This window comes from Ictalurus furcatus, chromosome 20, assembly GCF_023375685.1.
Source record: "Ictalurus furcatus strain D&B chromosome 20, Billie_1.0, whole genome shotgun sequence".
NCBI lineage: Eukaryota > Metazoa > Chordata > Actinopteri > Siluriformes > Ictaluridae > Ictalurus > Ictalurus furcatus.
The window spans coordinates 20,427,284-20,449,142 of NC_071274.1; the positions used below are offsets into that span (position 1 = coordinate 20,427,284).

The 21,859-nt window shown below is 41.7% G+C and overlaps 1 protein-coding gene across 1 annotated transcript in view; it reads left to right on the forward strand.

Moving 5' to 3' along the window:
• The first annotated feature begins 7,988 nt into the window (after window positions 1-7,988).
• Window positions 7,989-21,859, forward strand: part of si:ch211-106n13.3 (vWFA and Collagen domain-containing protein) — a 30,425-nt gene continuing 16,554 nt past the window's right edge. Inside the window, exons 1-17 of the mRNA XM_053651919.1 lie at window positions 7,989-8,878; window positions 9,029-9,131; window positions 9,257-9,390; window positions 9,646-10,209; window positions 10,990-11,155; window positions 11,280-11,505; window positions 11,595-11,768; window positions 12,214-12,291; window positions 12,378-12,389; window positions 12,493-12,576; window positions 12,708-12,761; window positions 13,331-13,384; window positions 13,612-13,665; window positions 13,878-13,931; window positions 14,799-14,846; window positions 14,932-14,985; window positions 16,214-16,267. Of these exons, the coding sequence (XP_053507894.1) occupies window positions 9,306-9,390; window positions 9,646-10,209; window positions 10,990-11,155; window positions 11,280-11,505; window positions 11,595-11,768; window positions 12,214-12,291; window positions 12,378-12,389; window positions 12,493-12,576; window positions 12,708-12,761; window positions 13,331-13,384; window positions 13,612-13,665; window positions 13,878-13,931; window positions 14,799-14,846; window positions 14,932-14,985; window positions 16,214-16,267 (1,761 nt within the window). The 5' untranslated portion in view covers window positions 7,989-8,878; window positions 9,029-9,131; window positions 9,257-9,305. The remainder of the gene's footprint in view (window positions 8,879-9,028; window positions 9,132-9,256; window positions 9,391-9,645; window positions 10,210-10,989; window positions 11,156-11,279; window positions 11,506-11,594; window positions 11,769-12,213; window positions 12,292-12,377; window positions 12,390-12,492; window positions 12,577-12,707; window positions 12,762-13,330; window positions 13,385-13,611; window positions 13,666-13,877; window positions 13,932-14,798; window positions 14,847-14,931; window positions 14,986-16,213; window positions 16,268-21,859) is intronic.

A 21,859-nucleotide genomic window follows, 5' to 3' on the forward strand; every position in this document is an offset into this window, starting at 1 on the left:
TCCTAAAATCTCCTCTTTCATATTACTCGGACGTTGTTTTTGTAACACAAATTACAGAAACACAGAGCGAGGCTGTTGTTGCTAAGCAACATGGACGTCGGGCTAAAAAAAAAAGCAGCTATTGACTGAAGCTACAAATTTAGCTAGCTAAACACTAGCATTGAAAACAAGACAAAATAAATACTATGGTAGCAGAAAGATGTGAAACACTACACAGTTAACGCAACACAAATCTAAATTGCCGTAATGCAAAACCAAAGACAGTAGAAATGTTTCCTCAGAGTAATTAGAGAAGGTGGAAATGACATTTAACAAGAAATTATGGTCTGTACCCCGTCACCTGAGCCACACCCAGTATGAAACAGGACTTCTGTAACCGCCACAACAATTAACCCTTATTGGCGTTCCCCTAAATTGTGCTTGCTGTTTGTAATAATGTTGTTGGATTTTGTTTTGTGTTGTAATTTTTTTGTGTTATATATCTTTTCGACCACTACAAAACTGTTCCAAATATTTCCTTAGATCTGTGGGTAAATTACTAAAGAAGCCTTAGTACAGCTAAAATTACACTGTAATTACACTTAGCATCGAGGGCTAACACAAGCATCATTTCATGCGCTATGTTTAAGTTTATTTTTTAAACTTTTTAAACCGGACATCGCCAGGGTCGGGGGTTTGATTCCCAATGCTGCCCTGTGTGTGCTGAGTTTGCATGTTCTCCCCGTGCTGCAGGGGTTTCCTCCGGGTACTCCGGTTTCCTCCCCCAGTCGAAAGACATGCATTGTAGGCTGATTGGCATGTCTAAAGTGTCTGTAGTGGATGAATGGGTGTGTGAATGTGTATGTGGTTGTGCCCTGCGATGGATTGGCACCCCGTCCAGGGTGTATCCCGCCTTGTGCCCAATTCTCCCTTGTATTGGGCCTCCAGGTTCCCCGTGACCCTGAAGGATAAGCGGTATAGAAGATGGATGGATGGATAGGAAAATATGATTTTCAACAAATTAATGAATAAACAAAAATGTCATTCAGAATGATTAGTGTTTTTGGTTTTTGTGGTCACTGACTGTCTTTTACATAAAGTAACACATAGAATGCTGTGGTATAAAAGCAATAAAACACATCAGGATGTGCTGTTATTGGATAGTAATCCACTTCAGGCTAGTAAAATTAACTGCTTTGCATTGGGTGACATTGCACCATGCACAATTTCAGTACAGTTTCTTTATCATTTGCACAGTAAGTCAAGACATATATACTGAAATGCTTATGGAGGTGTTCAGGTAAAGTGTAACCAAGTATATAAAACACACACACAACACAAGAGCTTAAATGAGCAAAGTTTTTTTTTTTTTAATTGAGAAAGAAAAAGAGAAAAACATTAGCATACACAAGACAAAGTATTGCACTGTGTAAAGTTTCCAAGTGATAATGGTATTAAAAAAATAATAATAATAAATTTAATTGCAGGCGTACAATTAACTAACATTTATAATGTTTTACTAACGATTACTAATTTTACCAAGATTAAAATATAATCATTTTAATTCCCCGGAACGTTTGGGTGCAGTGCAAGTTGCAACACGGATGGATTTATGAACACACAGGAAGCGGGAAGTTATGCGTAAAGCGATCAGAGAGCTGCAGTAATGGCTACACAAGCAAAACTTTGACTATTTATTAACGAAACTTAAACATGTTCACACTGGAGCATTGTCCTGACCTTGAAAACGTATTAACATTAACTCCCCGGAACGTTTATATAATATGATAGCGTTGAAAGTTGCGACCCGGATGGATATATTAACACACAGGAAGTGGGAACGTTGAGCGTCCCAGAGTGTTGCAGCAATGGCTGCACAAACAAACCTTTTAACATTTACAGGCAAGACCGAGCCGGTAGATGTGCGCATTGGGACTGAGCCTGATATCAAAACGGAAAATTTCGATGACAGCCCATCGTCGAGTGAAGAACCCATCGCTAGCAATGCTGTCATTATCGACTGGGATGTGGTGTTAGCTGATAGAGCGAACCCTTGTGCAGAGAGGGCTGAGAGAGGATCCTGCGGTTCTCCGTCACAAGGGGACCAGGTTACGGATTTGTCCAACGTTGACGAGTCACCTGTTCAGCCCATATTGCAGAATTTTCCGGTTTCGGTTATAGCAGGGAAGCCGCGCAGGTTTACAGCTCATTGGTACAGTAAATACGGTGCATGGCTGGAGTACAGCGCGGAGAAAGACGCGATTTTTTGCAAAGCCTGCAGGCATTTCGGGAACAATCTGATCGCCGATAAATTCACTCGAGGCTTCAGAAACTGGAAGCGCACCCACCAGGCGTGTTCAAAGCACGAGTTAAGCAAAGCTCACAACACAGCTCTGTGTAAGTACAGGAGCTACAAGGAATGCCAGCAGTCCAGCCGATCGACTCTTCAGAACCATCACACCGTGACTCCTGGACTGATCCAGAACAACCGAGATCACATCAAAGTCCTGTTGGACATTGTCATGTTTTGTGTGAGGCAACACATTGCACCGTGTGAGCACAAAGAAAACGACCTGGGCAACTTCCACGAGCTCTTTCAGCTCTTGTGTAAATATGACCCGAGAATTAAAAGTCGATTCGATGCCATTCCTAAGAGTAAGAATTCAACCCTGACTGGTCAGGATCTACAGAACGACCTCATCGACGCCGCGGCGTCTCTGCTGCTCCGACAAATAAAGCAGGAATTGCACAACACTAAGAACACGTATTATGCCATTTTAGCTGGCGAGTGCTCGGACCGGTCCACGCGCCAACTCGCCGCGGTGTATCTCCGATATCTGTACCGGGGATCTCTCAGAGAACGAGTCGTCGGGTTCGTGGATACCGGTGACGCGTCAGCCGAAGGGATAGCTTTGAAAATCTTGCAGATCTTGGAACCTTTCGAGTTGGATCCCGGTTTGTGCGTAGGTTTCGGGTTCGACGGGGCATCCGTCATGTCCGGTGTGCAGAGCATCCTGAAGCGCACGTTTCCGCGTGCGCTGTACGTGCATCGCCATTCGCACCGTTTGAGCTCGGTGCTCGCCGAGGCCTCGAAAGGATGCCCGGACTTTCAGACTTTTTCCGAAGCGGTCAACGCGCTGTGTTTGTTCCTGACACGCGATGCACGCGGACAGGCTCGGTTTCTCGAGATCCAGAAAGAGATGCATCCGGATCGGACACCCGTGGAGCTCGACCGCGGCGCTCGGACGCACCCGAGCCCTGACGTACTGAGTTTGTTCGACGTCGTTTTGGAAACGTTGGCCGAATTCGCAGAAAGCGGAGGGCAGGCTGGACTTGAGGCGCAGTCCCTACTTCAGCAAGTTCAAACCAAGAAGTTTACGTTTCTCCTGGTGGCGTCTTGCAAACTTTCCGAGGTGTCTGACGCGGCCGGGAAAGGCCTGCAGAGCGAGATGTTCTCACTGAACGAATGCATCCATTTGATCGAGTGCCTGAAGCATGCTCTTGCCCATTTGCGCCACAACGGATTCGATCAAATCTTGACCGCGGCCAACGAGCTGACGGGGAAAAACGAGATTGAAAACTGGGACGTTTCGTTTTCCAGGAAACGAAAACTCCCGAGTCGTGACGATTCGCCCGTGTCTGCGTGCTTCGGGAAATCCACACGAGTGCGCTGCGCCGAAGACCTGCGTTCCCTCTGGTATCAGATTCTCGACTCCCAGATAAATGAGCTAGACAGCAGGTTTCACAGAGACTCCTACCGCCTTATGAGAGCTGCAGCCGCGTTGCGCGCTAACGACGAAAGCATCCTGGCGGAAAACGTCCATCCCGTCAGCAAATCCTACAGCGTTGACGTCTCCGACGCCGAGCTGTTCGCGTTTTCTCAAATCTTACGGCAAACGTCCTCAACAGGCCCGTGTCCTCCCCTGATAGAGGTTTTTGACACTTGCAGCGAGGAAAACTTCCCAAACTTGCACCTCTTAATACGAATCCTGCTGACTCTACCAATCACAGCTTGCACAGACGAACGAATTTGTTCGAGCGTGAATAAGATCAAGACCGCGAGTCGGAGTACAATGCTGACAGCACAGCTCAATCCTCTGAGCCTCCTGTCCTTCGAAAAAGACTTGACAGACTCTTTGGACTATGACGAGATCATAGATATATTTTATTTCATAAAGTTTATTAAGCCCTTTATTTCACAGGGCGGTAAAGTCGAATCTGCGAACCAGCCGTCGTTAACGTTGAAGCCGATAATTCCTGTTTGACTTAAATGGTAACCGGACCTGATCACATGACCGATGAGTCGCTGTGTGTACCTAATAAAGTGGCACCTTTTGTGTATGTCTGGTTCATACAACTTGTTTTTATGGTACCTTTTAAACTTTGTGAGCAGTGGGCGGAGCTAAAGGGCGATCAGAGTGGCATAGTGATCCAGTGTCACTCCTTTTATGAAGAAATCATTTCATTTCAAAACTAAAAGAAAGGTGTTCGTGTCAGGTGTCTCTAATCTCACCAAAGCAAGAGGTCAAAAGCGGTGATGTCACGATGAGTAAGCTGTAAATATTGGCACCTCTGATGTACTATCATTAAAGCAGGAATTTGTACTTCAAATGCTTTACAGTATTATTAGTAATCATTAAAGAGTCAAACTATTTTTTATATCAACCTGAACATTTTGTTGACTTCCCATGTGCATTTTTAAATCCTAATCTGACCGGTCCACACCCATTTATATTCCAAATGTCACCGAGAACACACTATTACATGAGGAAATGTTTTTAAACTGATGGATTATTTTGTCAATATTTCCCAAACTCATTCATATGTGCATCTCGTCCAATTTATTGAAAATACAAATAAAAGTAAACACTATGTGTTGCTTTGTAATGGAATACATTATGTTGGCACCAATTCTGTCCACTAGGGGTCGACGTGGTATCACAACTGTACGCCAAATCTGCCTGTAAATATATCGCCCTCTAGTGGAGAATTGGAAACATCTCATCCTGGTCCTGGAGAAAACCCACTTGCTTTGCTTTATCCCAAGTCACCTACTTATACTGTACACTAAAAGTATGCACTCCTTATATGAAGGAAAAAGTACATACTTCTGAGTGTGTAGCAAAAGAGTATGCAAATACTGGGATATACGAACTAACACGTCACGTAACGGATCAGAACGTTGTTGCCTAGTTACGTACACTGTCGCCGTGAACACGCTTTCCCGTTGCATTTCAGCTTTTCTTCATTCGTTATTCCTTATGTAATTTATACTACACAATTTAATTTACTGTACATGTGGTTTCCACATTTTATTTCCACCTCTCTAAAATGCATCCCGGAATTCGCGCAAGGATTTGTGGGTAATATTAGCTGAAAAAGCGTCCACGGGTCCACGCTTTGAAAACCTACCGGGATTTTATTTTATATAGTAGACCATCCGGGAACCTTTGGGATACTCATTTCAATGTGCTACGGTTTATTTGGGACAAACTCATTCTAATCTCGGACACTAGTTAGGGCGGATGATTGGCGAATTGAGACGCAGCATTAGGGTTTGTTTGTTTTTTTCTCCTGCTCTAACACCCACTTCAACTGAGGAGGTTCAGTTCATTAGCTCAGGGGTTCCCAAACTTTTCCAGGGCAAGGCCCCCCAAATGGCATTAACATTTGACCGAGGCCCCCCTTTTGCAAGATGTCTTTAAAACACATTAAAAATACAGATTTCTGAATATATCCCCCTTTTTTTATTTATTAATAATTACATCTTACATCTTTACATTACATAACATTAGGAATTGATTGTGTGTGTGTGTGTGTGGTTGTCTGAGATTGAGAAAGAGAAAACATACTAGTGGCATTAATGGGCACACCAAGTTTTTGAGGCCCCCGGGCGCCCCCTGGTGGCCACCACTTTGAAAACCACTGCATTAGCTGATTAGTTTTTATCAGAAAATAGCTGCATGTTGATGTGAGGCTGCCAAATTCCTGTTCAGTAAATGAAACCATTAGTACAGAAATATTGAAAACAATATTAAATATTTATATGAATATATTGATAATGCCATATAACACCCTCAAATGAACCTAATTTAGCCTCTGGTTCATTTATTAATGTTGTAATGCAATGCCACTATCTGTATCTTTTCTGTACTTCATATATTCATGTCTCTTATCTGTATTCAGATTTCAACCAGAAGTGGGTGTGGCCTAAACCAGAATTTGGGATGTTTTATATATGTATTTATTTATTTTAATTAAATATGAACCCTACTCCAGTTCTCCTCACCTCATCACCTGCGGCTACTATTTTTGTTTGTACCTGCCTGCGACATTTAGGAACGAATTAGTCGGTTCTGTTTCCCAAAATGTCAACAAACTCGGCCTAATTTAAACCAGGCAGTTACTAAGCAGTGTAGCATGTCACAACTTGAACCCCATAGAAAATCTCTGGTGGGATTTGAAGAAGGCGGTTGCAGCACAAAAACCTAAGAATATTATTGAACTGGAGGCCATTGCTCATGAGGAACGGGAGAAGATTCCGCAGGAAGAAGCTGCCAGGAACTGGTGTCTGGCTGTGCATCTCGTTTGCAGCAGGTCATAACAGCAAAATCGTGCTCTACTAAGTACTAAAGATGCTCGCTATGAAGGGATTGAATAATTTTGAAACAAGAGAAATCATTATAAGTTGCATTTTCAGTTGAATTTGGGGAAACCACTCGAAGCATTCGTTGTGTTGAACTATTTCAATTGCTTTTGTTTCATTCGTTCATCGCAAACAGCTGAAGGTCTGCACAAATTTGACAATAAACCTGATAGGTTTATTCAAACCTGAATAGGGGTTGAATTATCTTGATTGCAACTGTAATGAACACGGTCTTTATCTGACTGTTCTCTCACACCCGCCTCCTGCTTGCATGACTTTTTTGTTTTTTTGTTGTCACATTAGACACTCCCCTGCATGCAGTCTCAAACGGATACCAGCGGAGACCTTCACCTGTATTTGTATCTGTTTAGAACACATTACCTGTTCAATCTGAATAATGTATTCACATTCATTTATATCCATACAGCCTGCATATTCCAAAAAAAAACAAAAACAAGATCCTGTTATGTGAGAAAACATTCTCACTCTGATCTTTCTCCTTGAATCAAGTGTGTTGGAGCAGAAAAGCTGAAATGTCCAGGACAGGAGGTTCTCCGGGACCCGGGTCGGGAACCCGTGTCCTAATGAGGAAAAATTAAGAGATTTGAAGATAACACTATTATGATATTAATAATCAGACCAACCGTCTAGCCCGTAACCTTTTTGTGTTGTTGGTGCTCAACGTCGATATTTTGTCATTTCTTTACAGCCTGCAACAGCTGCCTTGAGACATGCATACAGCTGGAATGTACGGTTTCTTTTTTCTGTTTTCGCTTTGGATGCAAAACTAAACTAAAGCCCGCTCTACCATTTTAAACACACAGAGAGAGAGAGAGAGAGAGAGAGAGAGAGAGAGAGAGAGAGAGAGAGGTTAGTGAGGATGAGGAAACCCAAGAACCCAGAGGAAACCCATGTGAACATGACATGGAAATTTTTTAAAAAAGATAGGAACCTGAGCTCAGGATTGAAGCACGGGCTCTTTGCCTAAATTATATACAATAAACGTGCACATTAAAATGATATTTTGAAGATTCACTAGTGCTGTCAAGCTTTTTGTTTCTTAAACGTAATTAGTTTTTCCATCCGTCCATCTTCTATACCGCTTTATCCTTTTCAGGGTCACGGGGAAACCTGGAGCCTATCCCAGGGAGCATCGGGCACAAGGCGTGGTACACCCTGGACAGGGTGCCAATTAATTCGTTTTCATGATATTTTATTTTTATTCCTGACGTTTTTATTAAAATTGTAATTAGATCCGATTTGACAAGGCCTACTTGTTTCTGAGTGAATCCATTATGTGGATGACCAATTAGACCAGCGTATAACTATAAAAACTCAATGAATACAATCTAAGAGTGGGTTGTGTAACAAACATGTAGAAATCACAGACCCCCTGCTGTCCCCACTACGAAAACCTTTGCCTCAAATGACTCGTCTACGTCCGTCTCAGCTTCCTACCTGAACCGAGTTTGGTTCCGCCAGCGGTAAACGCACCTTTGATTCAAAATAGCCGTTCGAATATACCGGTGTTTGAACTGAGGATGAGTGCAGGTCTGTGGATGTGTAAATAAACACAGAGGGGACTGTTTTAAATAGCCCTTCACGGTTTGAGAAGCCCACCTCGTCTCCCGTTTGTGGTTCACGCTGACTGTTTTTATCCAAATCCGTCCTGTCTGCACCTTCTCCTGTAAACATATCTTTTCCTTCAGAACCCTGCTGGCTGGGTTAACGCTCACCTCGAGTAAATGCAAGTAGCCGACATCTGTGTTAATGTATTTAGCTTAAACCTGGGCAAATATTATGTTGGAGTCCAACTGCATATCTGGAGAAGAACAAGAGCATTGTCCTCCTCTGAGGAGTAAACGCACCTCCTAAGGTAGCGCTAATGTTAATAGGCTGCACCAAATAATTAAACGGTTGACAGTAGGCCGTGTCGGTTGTACTATTTATGTCTTGAAAGTGTGTAGCCATTTAGAATTTCTTTGAAGGTGGTTTTTGTGGAGGGGCTGAACACACACTCCTCCCTTCCTCTCTCTCTCTCTGTGTCTCTCTCTTTTGGAGCCCTCTCACCCTCTCATTCAGAGCTCTGAGGTTATACGTCACTGTCTGTGTAGCTATAAACACTCTCCTGCATCCCTCCTTCCATCCCACTGGACGTCTGCACAGTGACTTGTGTTCATGATGAGCACAGCTAGACTAATCTTTTAGTTACTGTTCTGGGAAGTCGCAGTGATCTGAGAGTCCTAACAAGAGGTGAGTAAAATGAATGTTTACTACTCAGCTTAATTTATCTCAGAAAACGTGCAGTTGGGTCTCAGTGAAAGTTTCACGAACGTGCAGAAGAGTGGTGATGAGTTAGCAATGAAGGAAGTCAAATGTAAAGACTTGTTTGTTTTCTCACAGCTTCTAGCATACCTAAACCAGGCAATCAAGAACACCGACTACCTGGTACAGGTGTCTGGGGCACCCTGAGATACCGCTTTACATCCGCATTACCATTTTAAATGTAGGGATTCATCTCTTTCCATTTCCAGATTGATGAATATGATTGTCTCATTTTTACATGGTTTTAAAGACTGAGCTTTGGAGGTAATACCAGTCCATGACTCATGTCTGCCCTTTCACATACAGGAATTCTTTCCTTTTGCCAGACCCAGATTTGATGCCCCATTGACCTATAATGAGGGAATGTTATTTGGGATCGCTAATTGTCTGTCTATTCCTGACCCACACCAAAGGACATGATCAGGAGGACAGTCAAGCTGGTTTGTTATTATATTGCTTTTCCTTTGCTACACTTTCTTGTAGTTACCAAGATCTTATCAATGTTGGCCAACTGCTACAGCAATGTCCACATTACTGCTATGTTTCCTTGTTGGTGAAATTCTCTATTTAATTTTTGCACTATTGGTATGTGATTTGAGAGTATACTTTGCTTGAATTATTTGCCCTGATCTTCTTTGGAAATGTATTGCACTGTACATATACACCTGTGGAAAAAGGTTTTCCTGGACTTGCAGGTTGTAGCACCACATCCAATGACTTGGTGTACATCATCGATGGCTCGTCAAGTCTTGGGATTGCGGACTTCAACACAGCTAAGCGCTGGCTCGTTAACATCACCAGTGGCTTTGATGTGAGCTCCCGACACACTCAGGTGGCTGTGGTCCAGTACAGCGATACGCCACGTCTGGAGATCCCTCTCGGGAAGCACCAGGACACCCAGACCCTTCTGAGGGACATCGCTGCAATCTCCTACCTTGGTGGCAAAACCCAGACAGGCCGTGCTATTAAGTTCGCCACTGACCATGTGTTCTCTGTGGTAAACCATACCACGAAGACCACAAGGAACCGTATTGCCGTGGTTCTGACGGACGGACGGTCACAAGACGATGTGGTGGATCCAGCAATGGAGGCCAAAGCACAGAACATTGTCCTGTTTGCTGTGGGCGTGGGAGATGAGATTACCAATGCTGAGCTGGTGTCCATGGCCAACAAGCCTTCTTCTACATACGTGCTGCATGTGGAGGACTACACCTCCATTGGGAATATAAGGGATGTGATGGAGCAGAAACTCTGTGAGGGTGAGTCAAGCTCCACTGGGTCATTTCAGAAAGAGACGACCAACAATTGGGTTGTTTCTGGCTTCAAGGGTTACTGAGGCCCGACACCATCTAATCGTGAGGATGAGCTGTTGAGGATGATTTGGAAATGATGGCACCCTCCTCAAACACTGTTTAGGGATGTGTGTTTGGATGGAGAGGATGATGAAAGACTGATGATGAATGATTTTTATTTTGTGTCTTCTTATGTTATCTTCATGAAGTGCAGCAATTACCTTAATAGCTTTAAGAGCACAGTGAAGTTCATTCATTTCAAATTATAGTATTTTTACACCATTTTTTTTTTTTTAGGTTAGGGGTTTTCAATTCATTATTCTGGGGCAGTCTTCCAGCCCAAATGTTGTGTTTTGTTCTAGCTCCTCATGCACCTGAACCAGGAGCTCAAGGGCTTTCAGTCTTTTGGTTCTCTGATTAAAAACCTAGTTTAACTGGATTGAGAACCTATTTTAGGTAATCAGTTGCACCACATACAGTGGCAGTGATGGCTCAGTGGTTAAGGCTCTGCGTTACTGTGCAGAAGGTCAGGAGATCAATCCCCAGTCGCCCTTAGTGTGCTTATGTTCTATTTACTCCAGGCGAGCCCTATCATGGTTGACCCTGTGCTCTGACCTGCAACTTCCTGGAATATGCAAAGAGTTGAATTTTACTATACTGTAATACATACGTGACAAATCTACATCCTTCTTGTTCTAAGCTACTTCAGAACTGTGACGTAACTAATCTTATTGGTCTCATTCCCAGAGTCGGTGTGTCCTGTGAGGATCCCTGGTACTATCAATGGGCAGAAGGGCTTCGACCTGATAAGTATGATGGGGATCGAGGTCGTGGCTAAAAAGGTCCAGGGATCTCTCGTATCAGAAAGGGCTTACCTCCTGAACCCTCGCTTGAACCTTACTCGCAGCACCAGGTAACAGCCAGCATACTCGACTTGTAGAATTGTCTACGTACGGTTAATGCAGATTAATCTACTTAGCCATATTGACTCAAATTGACCTTGACCTTCATATTTGATGCATCTGATTATTTCACAGAGGGATCTTTCCAGAAGGCCTGCCTCCTTCGTATGTATTTGTGGCCACTCTGCAGGTGAAGAACCCAGTCCACCGCATGAAGTTTGACCTCTGGAGGGTGCTGTCTGAAGAAGGTGTCAAGCAAGTCGCAGTGACCTTGAATGGCCTAGACAAGTCGGTTACCTTTACCAGTACCAGCACGATGAAGAAAGAGCAGACTGTCATATTTAATGACCGAGGCATTAAGGTCTGTCAGATTTCACAAAAAAATCCGAGCCCCTGTTTTATGTGACCTGGTATGCAACTCGACTCACTCTTGTGTTCTATCCACTGAAGAGGCTCTTTGACACAGACTGGCACCAGCTGAAGTTGTTGGTGAGGCCCAAACGCATCACCTGTTTTGTAGATGATGCATATGTCGAGGAGCAGCTCTTGGAAGAAGCTGTCCCCATCTACATCAACGGGAAGACCCAAGTGGCCAAAAAAGTCAACATAGAAACCACTGTGCCAGTAGGTGGCCTCATGAATAGCAGTTTTAGAACACCACAAATCTCTATGCACTAACCTAATTGTTTATCCAAATGGAGCTGGATCAAATGGACTTGCTGTGTATTCCAGTGGTAGCTATTTTGCTACTGTAACTTATTTACTCATTTGGGTAGTCCCTAATTAATAATATGCTAATAAGTTTAAACCAGGGGTTCTCAACTCAAGTCCTAGGGGTCCTCTGCTTTCCTGCGGGAAAGTTTTTCTTACTGCTCAAAGACTTAATAATTAGCTGACGCAGGTCAGGTGGTCCCCAGGACAGAAGATGAGATCCCCTGATTTAAAGCAAACTGCTAAAAAGGTAGCCAGGTCAATCGAGATCAGCTTGTACTTTCATGCCCTGCTTCCTCTGATTGTTAGCCATATTAGCCTTTAAGCAAAGCTTGCAGTGTCCATGTCTCCTGTTTAGATCGTCTTGCAGAAGCTGCGGCTCTACTGTGACCCTCTGCAGAGCGAACGAGAGACAGCGTGTGAGATCTACTCCGCAGTAAGACCATGCTCAGTGTTTACCTACAGCATTTGGCACCTACAATTTCCTTCACTTTCTAACTTCTCCTTATGTCTTTTTTACAGGACGATGACAGGGTGAGTCTCCAGTCTACGTATATATGAATTTTATAAGGAGTGTTTTCAGTTTTGGTTGTTGTTGTTGTTGTTGTTTTTTAATCCATGTCACGACTTTTTTTAGTGTCCTACTGATCGTTCTCGTGCTGTAGAGGGCTGTGATTGCCCCAGTGGTAAACCTGGCCCACCAGGCCTACCTGGACCCATGGTGAGTCATTAATTAAGCTGAATGGATAGATTAATATATTCATAGTTCATGTAAGGATGTAGCTGTGGTCTTAATCATGGTATAGTTTAGAAAATCTGATCAGATTTGAACTTCATCTGCGCTAATCATAGGGCTTCAGGGGAGAGAAGGGTCGAGAGGGACCTCCTGGCCCAGACGGAAAACCTGTGAGTGGCTCATTTATGTCATATTTAGCACCTTCAGTAGTAGCTAGGACTGTTTCGGGGGGTTTTTTGTGCAAGTCCCTAAGGTGAACAAATCAGTATCAGTCACTGCCATGCACGAGTCATTCAACAAAACTGAACCATGGAAGCCATTTCCATAGATAGCCGGATTTATGTTTGCCAAACAGAGATATGATGTACGTCTCCATTATATGTTTATTCATGAAATGTCTCAGTGAATTCTGTTCCCAGTCATTTAGTCCAAGCTGGAATTTTTCTTTATTAGTAGATTAAGTTAGGCTGGGTATCTGTCTTAATAACACACACATACAAGCATCCTATGAAATAACTATGATTATTAGCTGTTTTACAATATACAAACTGTTTGTCGCTGAACGGATCGGTGAATGAATATGAACGGATCGGTTAAAATAAAAGAATCTCTTGTAGTAATAGTATAATTAAAGCGGAATATAATTTTAGCACTGTAATACTAGTGGATGGTGGAGAATCGAAATGAATAAAGCTTAAATAAAGTTTGGATCTGCATCACATGGTCTCTCTGTGTTAAGGGAAAGCTGGGAGAGAGGGGTCCACCTGGGCAGCCTGGAAGAGACGGTGAGAAAGTGAGTGATGTAATAATAATAATAATAATAATAATAATAATAATAATAATAATAAAAAGACAATTCGTTTGATAGTCGAGGCCTAAAAAAGCCCAAACGAATCAGCTAACACTGATTCTAATGTATGAAAGCTGGTAGATATGCTGTAGTGGTGTCTGTCAGCTTTCATTTATAGTGAGTGTTCATTTTTACTTTATTCCCTTTAACGCTTCCTTGTCCATTTCCAGGGCGAAGCAGGTCAACCAGGACAAAAGGGGGAGAGAGGACTAGCTGGTCCCAAAGTAAGTCTTATAATCATTCTTTAAAGTTAGCCTAAGCTGCCCAAATTAGTCATGTAACGGCTTTTATTTAGCAGTGTACCTATATTAAGAAGTGACGTAGGTTTTTAGCCGACAGATTTGGAACACACCTTTGATGATTATTACATGTTTGGGTTTTTTTTATCAATATTTGCATGCATATTGCTGATTATGATGTATACCTCTTTCCACAGGGTGATATGGGAATCCAAGGGCCACCAGGACGGCCGGGCCCTCCAGGACCAACAGTAAGGCTAATCTTAATTCTCAAAAAATTCTCAAAAAATACAGCTGATTTATATATATATATATATATATATATATATATATATATATATATATATATATATATACACACATACAGATTTCCAGAACGAACTTTTGTTATACTATATTGTTCACGTGGGGTTATTATTATTGCATTAGCGCTATACAAACAAGAAATCAAAACACAAAGTAAAACCTCTCATGTAAATAATTAGCATGCTCATAAACAAACTCCAAGCAAAAATCACGAAAGGTATGCAGCTAAAGTATGAGATTTGCTATTTGCTAACTGATTACCTTTATTCGACTAAGACTTTTTTAACACTGGCTGACAAAAACACTGTTTGAAACCTTTAATAAACATTATTTTGGCCTCACGAGTATAAGTAAACCAGTTCATTAGATATTTACTGTAACGTACAAAAATAAAGACTTTCAGAAGGTCTGATTTCACAAGTTGTGACACAATGTTGACATTTCTCAATATGCAGGAAACTAGAGAAATTCATTTACCAACACAGTTGAGGGAAATATGCCTTCGCAATGTCCTTATAAGGTCTAATATCTTATGTGCTGGCTAGATATATCATTAGCTTCAGTCATTAGCTACAGTAGGCTACTTGTAGCTTCTGCCCATATATGTCCATATTTCCCAGTTGCATAGCAACGGTATTCTTACAACTTAATCCACTTCAGTGACCTATGTATTGTGTACTGTACTTGACTCCCGTTTCCATTTTGCTGCACCATTATACAGTATGTCAGAGCAACTTACTGTCAGAAAAAGTATGATATGGATTGCTACTTAGCATGTACAGTATACCAATTGACACACATTGATTTTTTAGGGCCCTGGACTCCCGAAATGGAATGATTATGGTGTAGAAGCAAGCAAGGTACGATTTTATACATCACATCATGGATAAACAGTTCCGATGTTATTCCACCCGAACTGATCTAGCTGAGTGTGTTAACTCACAGGGAATCCCATGGCAGCAAGGGGAAATAGGACCCCCAGGGAAACCTGGACCACAGGTGAGTCATCGTCTGAACTCAAAAAGCTGATTCTTAAAAGGTGAACTCCTTTTGGATGGCTGGCTTTGGTTATACAGTATATTGTTATTTGGTCATTTGCCATTTTATCATGGCTTATATAGTTTAACTATGGTTTTACCATGGCTACTATGGTTTAATTCTGGCTTTAGCAAGGCTACTATGGTTTAACTGTACTTGTACCAAGACTACTATGGGTTAACTCTGGTTTTACCATGGGTACTATGGTTTAACTATGGTTTTACCATGGGTACTATGGTTTAACTATGGTTTTATCATGGGTACTATGGTTTAACACTGGCTTTAGCAAGGCTACTATGGTTTAACTGTGGTTTTAGCAAGACTACTATGGTTTAACTCTGGTTTTACCATGACTACTATGGTTTAACTCTGGTTTTACCATGGCTACTATGGTTTAACTGTGGTTTTACCATGGGTACTATGGTTTAGCTGTGGTTTTACCATGGCTACCATGGTTTAACTGTGGTTTTACAATCCTTACAATGGTTTAACTATGGTTGTACCAAGACTACTATGGTTTAACTGTGGTTTTAACATGGTTACTATGATTTACCTATAGTTTTACCATGGTTACTATGGTTTACCTATGGTTTTAAGAAGAATACGTGGTTTAACTCTGGTGTTACCATGACTACTATGGTTTAATTGTGATTTTACCATGGCTGCAATAGTTTAACTATGGTTTTACCATGGCTACTCTGGTTTATCTGTGGTTTAACTATGGCTACTATGGTTTACCTATGGTTTTAGCAAGACTACTATGGTTTAACTCCGGTTTTAACATGGTTACTATAGTTTACCTACAGTTTCACCATGGCTACTATAGTTTAACTATGGTTACTGGTTTAACTACAGTTGTACCAAGACTAGTGTGGTTTTACCATGGGTACTATGGTCTAAATATGGTTGTTCATATTTTTTTTATGTTCATATTTATTATTATAACATATTCTTTGTTACACATGTTCATGTATATTTATTGATCCTTAAATTTGTATTAATGTCACAGCAGGTGTAGACATGATCCTACCCATTTACAATTGTTTTTTCTACAAAGGTTGTTTTAAATGTTTAGTGGTATGTAAATAGGATAAAAGTGCTGTTTTTAAAGAGGCTTGTAAGCAGAATATGTTTTCTGCACTGGGTCAGGGGGGAAACTGCCAATAAATAAATCATGTTTTCGATGTAGGGGGAGCCTGGGATACCTGGAAATGATGGACTTCCAGGACAACTTGGACTAAAGGTACAGTAATATCTCTAATCACAGGATGCAAATGGCATGTCTTCTTAACCGTGATTACTATTCTCACGACACTACACACACCTCTCCTGACTGCACCAGAATGTCTAGATTTTGTATGACAAACAAGCGCCGGATCTTGTGACATAATGAGCTCCATGTAGTTACTGGATGTCAGATGAGTAGTTTTCTTAGGAAAGACTATGCAGATTTATTTTCGGCTCTCGGCGCATATTTGCGGTTGCTCTTTTTCCTCGTCCTCTCTGACATTCTCGAGCTGTTCAATGACAGGACGCAGATATATCGCTGTTAATCATGTAAAACAAAGAACATCCAATTCCTAGAGTATGCTAGGTGGATGACACAGTTCTCTGTTCAGGTCTATTTTGCTGCACGTTGCTAAAGGTGTGTTTAAAGTCAAAACATTGACAGTGGGCTGGCTGTTCATTTACTGAAGCCCAAAAAAAGACTTTAACCTCCAAAGATTTTTATATATATATATATATAGTTATGCTTGTTTTGAGTAAAAATAAACGCATCAACTAAGAGAGACCGTCGGAGTAGGCGGGTGTTTTGAGATTATAACGAGCTGGGACGTGAATGGCCGTATTTAAGTTGCACATGTGGCGTCTTTCACCCAAATCTATTTTCAACTCCGTGCATCTGTTGCAGCATCTGTGTCGAGGAGAACTCGTGCTCGCCCTGCGTGCGTAGTGAAAATTAAGATCCCTTCCATTTACTGCCCCATTAACTTGTGCAGACCTAGTAGTAAATGGATTTTTATTAAATTGCACGCCAAAGCTTAATGGTTAATGATTTTTTTTGATCATTCAAAATGGGTCTGTTTAGAAGATGTGACCTTTTTGGTTTGTCGTCCCAACCCCCCCTTTGATTTATTTCACTTAATTAAAAATAATCCTGCATAGTGGAGAGGAAAGATCATTTCTTTATCCTGAACGGAATATTTTTAGCATCTTATTTAAACTTGGCCTTCAAGTGTCTTGAGCTACCAGTCAAACGTTTACGGCTCAACCACTATTAGCAATGAAATAAGGGCGGGGATGAAGGGGTGGGTGGGTTATAAGGACTTCTTCATCATCCAGTCTCACTCGCACTCTCATCCACTCTGAATGGTACTCTGAATTAATGCTTTATTAATTACACTTATACTGTAAGCTGAGATTTGTCTTACAGTTGATATTAGATCACGGTAATATCAGCTGTAATACAAATACATTAGGCTGCCTCATTAAAGAGCTCCAGATCCAGTGTTAGCTAACGTAATGTAATAATGCATAGAGAGCTCGTTAGATGGTTAAGAGCATTATTACAGACTAAGGGAAATGGATGCGTATATGATGTAACACGTCGATGACAATAATTAGATTTTCTATCTCTACAGTATAACTTGAGCCTGTTTTTTGTTTTGTTTTCGACCAAAAATGTTAACACAGTGTGTCCAAAAACTTGGGTTTTGTTTTTTTTTTTTTTTAAATCCCAGACCTGTCTAAATGACTGGTTGATGTCAGCCAGGCAAAACCATTAAAAGACACTTGAGTAAACAATACACTAGTGGCGAACGGAATGAGATGTGAGGATCAGTGGGATGATCTTGTCTCATGTGGCTGTTTCTCCACCCTCTCCATGCACCTTCCCATTTTGGCTTCCACTCCTAGATCAGAAACCCCACCACATCTCTCCTCCAGGCTTCCCGTCACCGTGTTGAGGGCTGTAGCGGGTGATTAGCTAACCGTGGTACGGTTTGATGTGGCACAGCGGATAAAAGATGCTCGACCCGGGCTAGGTTTGCCGGGGCCCAGCTGGCACGGTTGTCGCTGAAAAAGCTGTGTAATTACAGGGTTCGGAGGAATATGCTCAAGGCCAGTAAAACCAGCCGCCCTGTTCTCAGAAGCTTGCTCCTGTGTTTGTAAAATTCTGTATGCGTCGTCGTGTTATCGCGAAATGCCAAACGCAACAGGATTTCTTTGCGTTAAAATAAAATTCCTCACGGAACACTCGTAAGGCTGCAGCTAAGGTGCTGTCTCGTTAAAAAAAGCTGCGTAATTGGTGCGTGGAAATGATTTCAGAGGCAACGGGTGGTTCAGGGTGCAATTATTCCATGTCGTGTTTGAGTACCGTGTGCTTTGTGTGAGGTCTCTGACTATCAAAGGCTTACGGTTGCATACGGGCTTTTTTTTCACAGCGATGAAAGGGTGTTTGGTAGCTCTGTCTAGAGCAGGGACGCTCATGTCCATCAACAAGCGGCCATTTTATTAGGTACACACTGTACCACACTGTATATGCATGCACTCGTATCAGGTGCCACTTCATATGTACAGCCATGATTACTGTCTGTAGCCCATTTATGAATGGAAAAGGACTAGTTAAATACTTAGGTGTGTTGATACAGGAAAATAATCAACAATAGAGTGCCGTAGAGCTGCTGATGCCACGACAAAACTGATTACAGTGTGTTATTTCTCGTGTACCAGCAGTTTCCCGATAATTAAATTATTATTATTATTTTTTAATGAACTACCCGTCATACTTTTTATCCGTTTATACTGTAGGGACGCCTAATTTTAGGGAACATCCAGGAGAATTCAGGTTAGATCCTGTTAGCACCTGATACCTAATAAATCAGCAACTAGTGTATAACTGTAGCTTAGTAATACAGCTATAGCTATACAGTTTAACTTTTGAAGTAAGACGTTTTCCCTTGCAGTTACGCATATTATGCTAACACTGTTATTAGCGTTCACTAATATTTTCTGTAGTTATCGTTTCTACAGTAGTTAGCATGCCAGCTTTGTGATCGGGGTTCACAGCTGTCCTGAGTACTCCATCTTAGTAATCTGTATAGGGAAAGCAGAAAATCGACTCAAGCAGGTGCGCAACCCGGTTCTGAATACCAGGAACTTTTCCCGCGTGATTACTGACGTAACTTTTGAACTTAATTCCCTGGCCACGGTTTTCCTTTGTCGGTTTTGCAAACAGCATAAAACTGTGAGTAAAATGTCAAACCAAAACATAAGAATTCTTGTGAAGGAATCTGATTGGAAATATTTCGATTGGGGTAAACGTTTGTTGCTGATTTTGCACGTATAGTAAATGTCACGGAATTCATTTTCCCCCATTAGCTCGGCGTGTCCATGTTCGTCCCTCACGTGCTACTCTGACACATTGCACACATGTGTAGCCAGAAATACAGATGCTATTTTTAACATAGGTATGACCACAGACCGGTGTCTCCTTGGAAAGGAGGGTCCCACTGAAGTCTCCCCCAAGGGTTTCAGCGTGAATGTGGCTTGTAATTTGGCACTCGGGGGAAAAGTGAGTGAAATTACGAATCTTATAGATATCTCTGTGTCTGGCTGTCATGGGCGTAGCATATTTCAGATCTTAATAACAGGCTGCCTCAAAGTTCCTACTCGCTTTCCAATTAGGACACGTGCGTGCTATATACTCGCGCATGTAATTTCTACAGCGACATTTTTGCTTTCTTTTATAGCATGTAAAAATGTCGTGGATTTTCCAGCTTTCCAGGTTTAAGCTCTAATTATACAGTGTATGGTTTAATCTTAACGTGTTTAAAAGTTTTCTATAGCGCTCTGAGATCTATATCAGGATATACATACCAGGGCCAGGATTTCCATCAGGCTGGTAAAGTGACAGTTTGGTGTGGTGAAGTGGCCTCATGTGTTGATTTAAAAAATACTCAAACGTTATCGTCCTCATGTTGCTCAAAGATATGCATATTTGAAACCAATACTGAGCTCAGTAGGTCGTTACGCTAATTATCCCCAATATTTCACTCTGAAATTTAAGTTTCGGGCCATGAATACACTCAAACTATGGAATGCCATTCGAGGGCAATGTTAAACACATAATGATGACCCTGTTAATGAATTAAAAGTACTGCCCCTTTAAAAAAAATCATCTTTGCATGCAGAAAACAGCATTGCACTCAATGACGTTGCTTAGACAGACCGGAGGAGGAAACCGGAGTTTTTATGGATAAAGTTATGAATTAACTTAAAGTGAGCATGAGTAACTGTCGACAAAATCGAAAATAATATGATTCGCTGCATCAAGTGCTGTTTATAGAGGTAGTCACAATTCTTGATTAAGTATTCTTGTACGTTTCATTAGTAACATCTGGCTGTTAATTACTCTTTTAATGAATATGGAAGAAGAAAGGGTGTATTTACTTTTTCCCAGCTTTCTGAATGTTGCATTATTTTTTTAAGGGGAATGAAAGGACTACATACGACCACACAATTGTTATTTAGGCCCTGATCAAATTAAAACATAGAATTATACAATTACATTGAATGCTTTCCATTTTCTCAGTCATATATCGTCGTATTTTGAAATTATTTATTTATTAAAAAATTCCCCTTGCTTTCGTACGTTGTACGCTGTATTATATTGGACAACAAAAGATCTGTATCTTCAACCATGGGGTCCACGGTGGCTTCGACGTTAGCTCATTTGCCTTGCACCTCCAGGGATGTGGGTTTGAATCCCACCTTTCGGGATTTCCTCTGAGGACTCCGGTTTCCTCCTCCGGTCTAAAGACACGCGTTGTAGGCTGATTGGTGTTCCCGAATTGTCCGTGGATGTGTGTGTGATTGTGCCCTGTCCAGGGTGACCCTTGACCTCGTGCCCCGAGGTCCCTGGGATAGGCTCCAGACTCCGCTGTGGCCGATTTCAGAGACGTGAACTACACGCAGGTCTTTTTAATAAAAGCCAGAAACACGACTTAAGCAGGTGCGCAACACGACTCGGAATACCAGGAACTTTTCCTGCCTAATTATTGACGTTACTTTTGAACATCAATTGCTGAGCACGCTTTTGCTTAGTTGTTTATGATAACTGCTCTGTTAGTAGCAATCACATTTTGATAGACACACCAGTCTAACTATGGTTGGGCCAAAAAACACAGTATTTATTTTGCAGTATTAACTTGGAGGAAATGGGAGCACCTCATTTGGAGGTGCTATCCTCTTCATGATCAGACTCATATCCCGCCAAGTTCTCACACTCCCCTGTGGTCAGACCTCTCTCGCCACAAGCAGCACTTGTCTTGCTCAATATTTACGGCTATTACAACCTCGCCTCGAGTCCCCACCAGGTTCTTATTTTTTAAATGACAGGGTGTGTTGCTTATGTTTAGCAGTTGCATGAAGATTTTGCACATGTGCATGTGGTGAACCTCATAAAGGGCCTGCTCTTTCTGCATTGCTTTATGGGTAAACCTGACACACTTCGTCTGTGGTGCGTGCGGTCGGCGCAGGAGTGTAGTTTTGTTCATAGATGTCGACGGCTGATTAGACAGCCGGATCGCCGTGTCTAACTGTAGCGATACATGATCTGAAACTTTCCTATTAACTATAGAGGTGTTAAAGAGCAATTCTGAGAATTGTTAACCGAGTAAGTGATGCAAGACCTGTTTCAATATGTCAGCAAGATTTTAAATGCGAATATGTCTTATGATTGGACGTCGTGTCTCATTGAGTTCACGTTACTAAAGATCATCACGATTTATTCATTTATTGAAAGTTAACATCCAGTTTGCTTCGTATTATACCC